The 11968-nt window shown below is 43.4% G+C and overlaps 1 protein-coding gene across 1 annotated transcript; it reads left to right on the top strand.

The window, feature by feature from the left end:
- The first annotated feature begins 2150 nt into the window (after positions 1-2150).
- On the top strand, positions 2151-8331 carry FAM8A1 (family with sequence similarity 8 member A1). The gene is made up of 5 exons (XM_056854807.1): positions 2151-2229; positions 3983-4103; positions 5484-5607; positions 6244-6383; positions 8147-8331. Exons 2-5 carry the CDS (start codon positions 4030-4032, stop codon positions 8289-8291), a joined length of 483 nt encoding a protein of 160 aa, XP_056710785.1. The 5' UTR covers positions 2151-2229; positions 3983-4029; the 3' UTR covers positions 8292-8331.
- The last annotated feature ends 3637 nt before the right edge of the window (positions 8332-11968 follow it).

The raw sequence follows: 11968 nt of genomic DNA, 5'->3' as shown, positions 1-11968 counted from the left end.
TTAAGGTTGATATCCGTAACCACAAACCCAAACGCGTTCCGCGTTTAAAATTCTTTAAAAGCATTAAAATGGCATGATGGCCAAACTTAAGGTTGATATCCGTAACCACAAACCCAAACGCGTCCGCGTTTGGGTTTGTGGTTACAGATATCAACCTTAAGTTTGGCCATCGTGCCATTTTAATGCTTTTAAAGAATTTTAAAATCTGTATCGCGCTTCTAATAAGATATATTTGTAATATTTCCACATAGACTTACATAAATTTTCCTCTCACCCAACCCCCGGGTACCCAGCTTTTGTTTTCAGGTTGGGTTTTATCCCCCTCTTTTTTTTTCTTCCATTACCCCTAGGTTTCCCAGCTCCCCCCAGCGGGCAATGGAGGGTAGCCAGAGCGGGGAAACTCTTGGGAGATTTGGGGACGGGCTTCTGTAAGGCGCGATGCCACAGAGCCCACCCTCCCAAAAGCACCCCGTTTCCTCCAAGGGGGAACTGACCTCTGCAGTCTGGAGATGAGCTGTGATTTCGGGGGGATCCCCAGGTCCCACCTGGAGGCTGGCACCCCTCCTTCCAACGGCGGGAACTCCCCAGGTGCTACCTGGAGGCTGCAAACCGAGGGGGGGGGAAGGGGCCGTTGCGCTCGCGCAGGCCTGCGTCGGACGGTCCCCTCCCCCCCAGCTTTAACCCTTTGAGGGCGCTAGAGCCGTCTCGCGCCCTCCCTGACCGTTTCCCCTCCAACGGTCACCCAACGGTCTCGCGCCCTCCCCTCAGTTCCGCCTGAGCCGCCACTGAGGCACTACCCTAGGTGTGGGAGGAGATGCACGTGTCGATCCCTTCAGACATTTTTTCAGTCAAATTACGTGAAAAATATATTGACTGGCCCTGGACTTGAGGGCGACCGGCTGAGGTCGCCGCTCAATGCACCCTAACCGATGAAAAGGCCAGACCCCTCGGCCTCACAGGTAGTAAATACTCAGAAACATTCCGCAAAGAAACCCTGAATGGGTTTAATCCCTTAGCTTTAGCCCGTAATGAAAACCGGGGGTCCACGGACCCCCAGGGGTCCACGAGAACTAAATTAAGGTCCGCGAAACCAAGTTATAAACCCATCATAAATTAATCTTTTCAATTAAAAGTTCTCTATTATTAAAAAAAAACATATTCAACTATTATTCTAAGTTGAATTTTTAACTAACAGTTATGATTAAAGTTTATTTTCAAATTCTCGGGATTTTTATTTTGAACCTTGGGGTCCCTGCACCGAACAAAATGGTCCTAGTGGTCCATGGTCAAAAAGAGGTTGGGAACCCCTTGTGCCAATCCTTCCTTTACCTCAGCTGAGCATTCCTCTCCCTGCCTTGAATTCTCCAAGCTGCCAAACGCCATTGATCTAGGTTGTCGTGTCGGATTGATCCCTTCGTAATTAGATTGGGATCTCGGGAAACGACGATACGCTCCCTAAGCGAGCGTCGTTAATGAGGGCCGCAGACCATCTGACGCATCCTAGGGGGGGGGTTGTTCCGCGTTCGGGCTTGCGGTTACAGATATCAACCTTAAGTTTGGCCATTGGTTTAAATTTAGAATTTTAAAATCTGTATCGCGCTTCTAATAAAACCTATTTGTAAACGACAAGACGCTCCCTGAGCTAGCGTCGGTAATGAGGGCCGGAGGAGACCACCTGACGCATACTGGTGGGGGGGGTGGAGTCAGGCTCAGCAGGCCCCGAGTGGCTCCTTCCATTGTGGGCGTCCTCCTCGACGTCGCCGCTACGCCACAGGGCCGAGCTCGGCCCCGCCCCGCCCGCGAAGCCCTGCGCTTGCGCGGAGCGAGCGGGGGACGCTGCTGACAGGCGCGGCGGAGCAGGCCGCGCGGCGGGTGGGGGGGCGATGGCGGAGCCCGGCGAAGCGCCCGACGGGGCCGCCGCCGCCGCCGCGAAGGCGCTGAGCGCCGGGGAGTACTCGCGGCGCGTCCACCAATGGCTCTGGGACTCGTACTGCGGCTACCTGGGCTGGCAGAGCGGCCTGGCCGCGCTCGTGGCCGGAGCCGCCGCCCCGCCGCCGGCCGCCTACTACTACTACGGCCCCTTCTACCAGCTGCCCGCCGCCCCCGAGGCCCGCGCCGCCCGCGGCCCCCTGGCTTGGCAGCAGCCGGGGCCCCCTCGGCTCGCGCCCCTCGCCCCGCGGGCCGGCGCCGCCCCCGCCAGCTCCCTGCGGGACCCCGGCCGGCCGGCAGGTAGGTAAGGCGGGGCAGAGCGCGGGGGGCGGGGCGGGCAAGGGGGCGCCGAGGGGGGCGGGGGGCTGTGGGAGCAGAAAGGCAGGAGGCAGAAAGCCCCCCCCGCCCCCCGGCCGCACCAAAAGCACGCCGTCGAGGTTTCCCTCCTGCCTTGCTGCTGCCTAGCGGGCAGGGCGGCTTGTCAATCCCAGCCAGGGCAGGGGCCAGGACAAATGCCCCAACAGCACAGTCTACTCAGAGGGGTGGTCCTGGTACTCTGTGTTGCAGGAATGAAGGAATAAAGCAAGCAGGGAGTTAATTTTGGCAAACTGGGCAGTCTTTTTTACTTTGCCAGTAGGGGCTTTACAAAGCTGCCGCTTGTTGTGTGTGTGTGTGTGTGAGAAGTGCCGTCAAGTCGCTTCCGACTCGTGGCGACCCTATGAATGGAAGTCCTCCAACATGTCCTATCTTTGACAGCCCTGCTCAGATCTTGCAGATTGAAGGCTGTGGCTTCCTTTATTGAGTCCGTCCATCTCTTGTCGGGTCTTCCTCTTTTCCTGCTGCCCTCCACTTTTCCTAGCATGACTGTCTTTTCCAGGGACTCTTGTCGTCTCATGACGTGACCAAAATACGACAGCCTCAGTTTAGTCATTTTAGCTTCTAGGGTCAGTTCAGGCTTGATTTGATCTAGAACCCACCGATTTGTTTTTTTTGGCCGTCCACGGAATCCGTAACACTCTCCTCCAACACCACATTTCAAAGGAATATATTTTCTTCCTATCAGCTTTCTTCACTGTCCAGCTTGTTACCTGGCATCTTGTGCCCTTTTTTGGTTTGCTGGCTCGTGGCTTTTATTATGGCATCGTCTTTTGTGGTCTAGAGGCCTTATGAGGCTGTGAAGAAAAACACTGTGAACAGCAGGGTCCAAGGTGTTGTGAGAGCACAGGGCGAGATGTAATTAAGTGGAATTAATATGCAATCAAGAAAAGTACAGAGGCCATTTGCAATAGTAGCTTGCAGTTTCGCTGTGAACGGTCTCTGTAATTTTCTTGATTGCGTTTGAACTTTGAAAATACGCTGTCGTGCCATTTTCTCCCAGTCTTTTTTATAAAAGCACACAGAGTAAAGTTTACAAATTCAGTAAATCACTGTTCGGGAGGATGCTCTGCTACATTGTTCCTTCTTGTCTTTGTATTAAAAAGGTAATGGTGGTAATTAATGGAGAATTTGGTCTACCAGTGGGTTGGTCATGATAGCTAAATAGAACCTCCATATTCAAAGGCACTGTAGCTCTGAAGTCTAGCTGCACAGGGACACACAATAGAAGGCCTGCATGTTGCGTCTTGAAAGCACCTGGCTAACCAATGCTGTAAGGAGGATGCTGGACTCCATGGTCTCTGGATCTGACCCTGCAGGAGTCGTCCTGTGTTTTGTGTTCTCCATAGTGCTGCCTTGTGCCTTGGCCCCACTATAACACATTAGGTAATACTGAGTACCTTTACATGTGGCTCTGTCTCTGCAGTAGTGATGACATACCAGGCCGCTTGGATGCAACTGTTGCTCAGCACAATAAATATGATGTGGTAAAATGAGTCCAGTGTGGTTAGCACGGTATGGATGAATGCAAGATTGCATCAGTTGCAGTAGGTTGGAAATGGATGCAGCAATTACCATAACACCTAGTAAGCTCTTACTAGCATGATGCAGAATTGTTTTGAGCTGTGTATTTTGCACTAAAACATAGTATTGAATAATCTTTTTTTTTTTTAAACAGGTCGTGAATTTGTTATCCCATCCTTGGCTCACAGGTTTATAGCAGAGATGGTGGATTTCTTTATTCTTTTTTTTATTAAGGCAACCATTGTTTTGAGTATTATGCACCTCAGCGGAATAAAGTAAGTTGTACAATGCATTACACGGCTACTACACATTTTCACTTCTCAGTTTTTTTATTTAAGCAGAATTCTCAACTGAAATGGTAAACCTGTTTCTGAGCTCTGCCATTTCATAATCATAGAGTTGGAAGGGACCGCCAGGGTCATCTAGTCCAACCCCATATTGGAAGCGAGTTCACATCAAACTCCTCTGTAATAAAACTTCCTTGCATAAGGGAAAATAGATTTCTTGCCTACCTTTGCTGTTAACATGCTAGTTTCCTGTCTATGGGGATGTCTTATGATATTTGTATGCAACACTCAAAAGTACACATACAAGAATGAAACAGAAGGCAGGTGGCACACCTTAAAGACTAATAACTACATATTTTGATAAACATACAGCATTACATTGGTCGATTGGAAATGTTGAGATGTTCCTGCTGGGTTATTTCCTTATAATAACAATAGTATTATATTTGTGGTGTTAAAATTGTGTTTTAAGCTTTACAGCAATTGTGTTTTAAGCTTTACAGCTTAAAACCTGACCCTAGGGCTGAGACAAACGGCGTAATCCTAAAGGGGTGGTGGTGAAGAAGTGCCCGGGGATGGCGTAGCTGTACCGCCTCCTGAGCAGCTTGCTGCCGAGCGCAGCAAGTGGAAAATACTTTTTTCAAGAAAACCCTGTGAAACTCTCCATTGAGTTTCTGCCTTTTTGTAGGCATAACATGGCGTCTGCAAAAAGGGGTGTTCCTGGGCCAAAAGGACGCTCCTTTTGACGCTGGCGCAAGCACTTGCGCGGGGAAAATGCTGCCAGCGAGGCTGCATTTGCAGCTCACACTGCCATGCTGCTCCCTGAAGCTGGCATTAGTGGCCCTGCTCCAGCGTGCGTTTAGCTGACGCAAGTGGCACTAATGCTGGCGCGGGGGTCACGCTGGCTCCTATACCCTTTGCCCCCCCCCCTCCGGTTAGGATTGCTCTGCAAGAGGGCTGCATTGCAAGGCAACCCAGGAGATTTTTGGTGGAAGTGAGATTCGAACCAAGGATCTGTACACTATACCAACTCTTGTGATTTTGCAGATATAAGCTTTTTTTCATGGAAGAGGGTAACTTAAACATGAAATGAGCATATGTTACACCCATTAACTGATTACAGGTTTCAACTCCAGTAGTAGTGTCCTGTTCATCTGGTTATGTCTGGAATAAAATCTGAATATAATTTAATGTTTTTATTTTATTAGTAACCTGTGTTTACCTAAAATTTAAAAAGTTGGTAACAGCTGAATGTTCCTGTTTTTGGACAGGGGAAGGTTGCCAACTAAAGAAATCCATATTGTTCTATAATAGCTGTTAGAATTCTGTAGAATATTTTTGCATATTAAAGTGAAGTTTTCTGTGCAGGGATATCTCAAAGTTTGCAATGCATTACATCATAGAGGAAATAGATGAAGAAACCTCCATGGAAGACTTGCAGAAGATGATGGTAGTGGCTCTTGTCTATAGACTGCTAGTCTGCTTCTATGAGGTATCTAACTATGCCGTCAGTGGGACATGTTTTCCATAAGGTAGCTTGCTTTAAGGTGAAACTTAATAAGGGCTTATTTTAAGAGCATGTTATTTTCTTTTTTAACATGAATAAAGATAAAATATATTAACCTAATATACTTCACTTGAGAAAAGCATTGAGACAAGTCAGCCTCCAGGATTCTTTTTATATTTGTTTAGATATATGTACCCTTCTTTTCTCCCTAATGGGGACCCAAAGCAGCGTACAATAGCATTTTCCTGTTTTATCCTCAGAACAACCACCCTGTGAATTGTTAGGCTGAGAGAGTGACTGGCGCAGGGTCACCCAATAAGCTTCCACAGCAGAGTGGAGATTCATACACTAACTACTATAATGCACCGGCTTTTTGTGCAACCAACAAGCACAGGCCAGGATATATAGAAGCATACGAGTTGGATGTATAGGAGTGGAGCAGCGTTAGTAAGGTGGTTGCCATCATATGTTTGATGCAGATTTTGTGAGTCCTAATATGGCTGCTAGCTGATTGCATCAAGATACCTTTTTGCGGTACTGAATTTATATTTGAATGTGTCACAAAGTGAAATATGTGTGTTCATTGGTATTAAAATGTAAAATGGCCTTTTTCCCTTTCAGATTATATGTATTTGGGGAGCTGGTGGGGCAACCCCTGGGAAATTTTTACTGGGCCTGCGAGTTGTGACATGCGACACATCAGTACTTATTGCACCAAGTCGTGTGTTAGTGATTCCATCCTCTAATGTGAGCATGACAACGTAAGTATCACGGTCATGCAAATATTAGACAATAGTTCACTTAAATTATAAAACTGTTGTAGTATTGTATAGAGTGATGTATGTTTTCTGTGGGAAGTACTAGTTAATGGTTATAGATTTAGCTAGCCATGGATTTGTATTAAATATTGGTAGTGGTACAGCATTTAACTGGATACTTCATGATAATCTTCCCTTTGGAGTAGGGGAACGTAGTTTCCCAAGGAAGAAAGTAAATTACTTCTACATCTTTGCATTACTGGTATGGATTTTCAGATAACAGTTTCTGAAGTGAAAGCATTGTAACATCAATAATTGGATATTTACGTAACTGCCTTCTCAAATTCTGAATGGACAGGGTTCTGTTCGATAGAAATCTGCTCTAATCAAATGTAAGGAATGCTCCTAAGCTGTATATCTAAGCTGTATATTTACTCTAATAGTAAAGTAGTTAAAATCCAGCACACTCAGCTCTTTCAATATGCACTGCTTAATTAACTTTTATTGACTTATATGAACATACCTTTATGCACAATGAAACTGGAAGAACTGGATAAATGGGTATTTGTTTTAAATCTTCATCTATCATAGAGTTGGAAGGGGCCATACAGACTGCCTAGTCCAACCCCCTGCTTAATGCAGAATCAGCCTAGAGCATCCCTGACAAGTGTTTGTCCAGCCTCTGCTTAAAGACTCAGTGAGGGGGAGCTTACCACCTCCCTAGGCAGCCAGCTCCACTGCTGAACTACTCTTAGTGTAACTTCGTAATATCAAGCCGGTACCTTTCCGCCTGTAATTTAAACCCATTATTGTGAGTCCTATCCTCTGCTGCAAACAAGAACAGCTCCCTGCCCTCCTCTAAGGGACAGCCTTTCTAGTTAGATGTGGAAGTAAAAATGCTGATACTATGGCACAAGGCTTTCTGGTTGTTTCTGGTATCAATTATGACATGTTCTTGCTCCAGTCTACAATTCTATTCCATATAGCAGGAGTCACCAACATTTTTGAGCCCATGGGCACCTTTGGAATTCTTACATAGGTTGGTGGGTAGAGCCACTAAAACAGAGGACATTGAGGTGCACACAGAAAAGGGGAGTGATTAAAAAAATACACTGGAAAAGAGGAATGAGAATAAAACCAACACTGTGCTGGTAGCTGCCACTGAAACATTATTTTAATATGGCCAGTCAGAAGCCCTGCTGGGTAGGCTCTACCCACTTTCTAGAAACACTTTGTGTGGGTGCCAGGAAAGATGGTGGGCACCTTGTTGGGGATCTTTGCTTATAGCCTGCCCTGAATTCTGTAATTATTACACTTCTATCTCACCTTGAGCTTTTCCTAGTTCAAATTAGTTGTGATACTAAACATTAGAACTTTTTAAAAAAGTATAAAAGCAATATTTTACAGCTGGCCAGATTGTCTTCCCATCCTCACTTAACAATACTGAGATTTTGTGGGATAATGTTTCCATCCAACGCAACAATTAAATGTACTGTATTCTTTTTGGAAGCAGTGCTTTGTGTAAAACGATTAAAAGTAAAATATGAAAGTTACTCAGCATAAAACTGCTGTGAAATACAAATGCAGATATGTTAACACTTCAGTACATAAGGTTGTCAGTAGTTTTAAATAACTCTACTACAAATGCCCATTTGTGAGGGTTCAGCTGCACTTCTTAACTCTTCTATGTTCTGGCAGTCATGAGGTATGGCAGATGACTCCTGTCTATGCAAACTGTAGATACACTTGTTTTTTCTTTCTTCCAGATCTACAATACGAGCTTTGATCAAGAACTTTTCTATTGCTTCCTTTTTTCCTGCATTCATTACCCTGCTGTTCTTTCAGCATAATCGAACAGCCTATGATATTGTAGCAGGGACAATTGTGGTAAAAAGAAATGGCATCAGATGATATCCAAGGAAGCCTTGATTCTACCATTCAGACTAGCTGATGAACGTCATGTTGGACTTCTGAATCTGTCACTTCAGTGCCAGTGACTAACTTGAACATCTACCATTTTTTCCTCCTGCATCACCACATTGGAGAAAAAATGTTTGATTTTAGTATTTGAACTAAGAAAACAAAGCTATCTTCAAAAGACTGGCAGGCAGTTGACAGTTTGAATCCTGTATCAAAGGCAGATATTGTCATGACCATTTCACACACAGTTGCTATCAGATAAGGTAATCAAAGGTATTACAGTATTTTAAGTGAAGGTAACGGTGCCACACGGAGTTGCATATTCCTGTTTCCGGGAACTGCTGAGGGTTTTCCACTTCGGAAAACCTCATCAGGAATCTCTTAAATACAATCATTGTATTAATTTAATGCTCAGTAGTTTCTGTGTTAAATGACTTGCATGGTGAGGCTATTTTGAACATTATATTGATGAACAAACAGGGCCGATACCATCATGGAAGGCAGGTAATATTGGTATTAGTGAATGTGTAAATATCCCAAGCTCTTGACTAAAGAATTTAGATCAATTGTAATTTAGTATTTGTTTTGATGGAGAATGGAAGATTGGACTGCTCCCCCCCCCCAAGCAGTTCCATGTCTTTCATAGATACTTAAGAGCTCCTTACAAAAGCACAGAAAATACTACTTAAATTTTATTTTAGTTTCAGATTAAACTTTGTATAAACAGAAATATGTTTATGCACAGCCTTTTGCATCAATTTAACAAAATATTTTTTTAAAGAGCAGCCAGTTAGAACTATTCCTGAAGTCATAAAGGGAATTTGTGCAAAATGGGTAAAAATCAAAGATATAAATAGGTACACTTTTTCTTTATCTGAGGGTTGTGTGCCTGGCTGACTTAAATTATATGAAGTATATTTTGCACGATTGTTTTTAAATATGCAATATTAACTTACACTTTGGTATCAGCTGTTTAGGTTTGGTTAATCTTGATGTATTAGAATTCTCCATTAGTCTGTTCTTCCATTGGTATTAAATATAACTAGAATGAGCTATTTTTACTATCTTATTTCAAGCTAGCCAATAAGAAAGGAACTAATTTATTCTGTTGGGATACATGTGGTACTTTTTTATTTCTCATACTTACCTTAAAAAGTATAAAAAATATACACTGGAGTTTAAGTTCTGAAAAAGCATCCCAGTGTAAGAAAGTCTAAAGATATGAACTTCCTTCAGGGATAGGTGCATTTCTTCTGTTTGACATTAAGATTTTTGTATATGTACCATGCACTGGGCCTCCGAAGACAGAAAAGGCTCAGCTGGTGATTTTCCAGTTGCTGTCAACTGAATATTGGCATTGCTTTTCTAATTAAGCAAATGGGGGGGGGGAATCAGCAGCAATTGAGTATGGAAACAAAGAAGAAAAAGCCAGTTTTCTCCCTCACATTAATGTGGTTCAAGCAAAGTTGAACATATTAGAGACAGCAGGAAGGGAATCAAAGATCATGCCAAAATACAATCGGTAAAAAGTGAATATTGCTTTCACTTATCCTGAAAATAAACAAAGTTAAAGCAAGCCTCAAAAATACCAGTAGAGCTTTCAGCACTAGGAAATGATACCACAAATTTCTGTTTATTGTGTTAAAGATGATCTCACTAAGCACTGCTTAGAATATATACAAATGTTTGGCTTTACTAATTATAATTTAAGTTAACAATATCATGGGTGCCGTGAAGAAGCAACTAGCACATGGAGAGAAGGCTCTCTGATCCTGAAGTACTCGTTTATAAAGGAGGTTGTTGAGTATGTCAGTGTGGCACAGCAGTTATTGCTGGCTTTAGGCTGGGGAGACAGTTGCAACCACAAAGCTTACTGTGTAACCTCGGGCTGGGTACTGTGTCCCTTATTTCATAGAATTGTTAAGGGGTGAGGGACAGGCTCAGGACTCTAAGTGTAAGTACTTCAAGTGGAAGTACAGTGTTCTAGCCTAGCTTCCATAGAGTCATCTGCTGTGAAAAGATTTCTGCTGCAAATGGATCAATCACCCCAGCATTACATAACCTCTCAAGGAGAGTCATAATGAACTACAGGGTGGACTCCTTTGGTGCAAAATGTACCTTGGCTAGCAAAAATCGGAGCAAGTTGGATTATATAGATTTAAATAAATTACATCAACAAATAAAAAGTATTAAGGATTTAATGCTACATTAAAGTATAGGGCAGAGGAATGGTAAGAAAAATTGGATATAAAACATTTCAACGCACCCCCCCCCACCCGAGCAGTGTTAAGTTCTGTAAGGCATATTTGCACACAGCCTTCCATGATAGTTGCAGTTGAAAGATGTTTTTAGCAAAACCTTTCTAGCTTAGGTATTATTACATGACGCTGCCTTATCACATGGAGCTAGGTCAGACTGGATTTGTCAAGCTCAATACTGCCTATTCCAGCTAGCAGCAGCTGTCCAGGGTTTCAGGTAGAGTGCATTTCATATCACCTGCTACCTGATCCTTTTTACTGGATTCCCTGGGGATCAAACCTGGATCCTTCTGTGTGCAAAGCAGATGCTCTACTACTGAGCCATAGTTCCTGCTCTATAAAGAACACAAACGGATTTGATTACTAAGAATTCTGGCGACTATGAATACGGCATTGTTTTATGCTAGACACTATTATAAATTTAGACTGACTGCAGGATTATATTCCTTTACCTTGTGTGCAGACTAACCTAGCCTCCGATAACATTCATTAAGTAACATAGCCTTCTCCAGAGATGAGATTGCATACGAGGCAAGGCCTGGTTATTTCAGTAACCCAAAACAAATTCAAATGGGAAAAAAAACAAAAAACCATCAAGCTGTTTTACAATTGCAACTTTATAGAACCATGTGCTTCCTTTTTGATATATTTATAAACTGAAGGCTGTTTATTTTAAAAAAATCTGAATGCACCTGTGGCTTTGATCAATATAACACCCTTCACTTCACCCCCCAGGTACTACAAATACCACTAAAAATAGATTTAAAGAATTTGTAAGATTTCTTAATAAAAGTCTACATCCACGGAGAGTCCTGTCTTTATTCACTGTTGCCATTAACAAGTAATTATTTCCCATAATTGGAACAAAAGCATACTGACCAATGTAAGGTATTCTAGTAGTTAGCAAAATTATGTTTTACTCTAAAGGATCCTTTCCACTTACCTCAAAGGAGTTTCAGATATCTCAAAATCACACCTCAGGCCTTAGTACATACAAAGTACTAATATGCAGCAGCAACTCTTAACAATAAAGCGCAAATGGACATCTCTAGGAGTCCTGACTGCAGACTGACTGAAGGGTACCTGGCATGTTTAAGAGCTGGGCCAAATCCTCCTTAGAATGGATCCCCTACTCTACAGCACTTCAATGGATCAAGTTGGAAGCAGTTACCACAAGTGCTGCCTTTGCTGAAGTGAAGGTATCCACTGTAGAATACTAAAAGTATGGTTTCTACACATTTCCACCAAGGATGCTTAAACTATCAAGGTTAGCCAATCTAAACTGAATGTCAAAACAGATATGATGCTGGGGAGATCAATATTTGGAACTCTAGATGTGAAACTGAGTTGCCAAAAGCAGATCTGGACTGGGACCATGACAATGCTTTAATGGCAGAGAAGGGAGAAAGA

Source organism: Euleptes europaea, chromosome 8 (genome assembly GCF_029931775.1).
Source record: "Euleptes europaea isolate rEulEur1 chromosome 8, rEulEur1.hap1, whole genome shotgun sequence".
Classification (NCBI taxonomy): Eukaryota; Metazoa; Chordata; class Lepidosauria; order Squamata; family Sphaerodactylidae; genus Euleptes; species Euleptes europaea.
The sequence above is the reverse complement of the archived record's forward strand: the minus strand, read 5'-3'. Positions and strand labels throughout refer to the sequence as shown.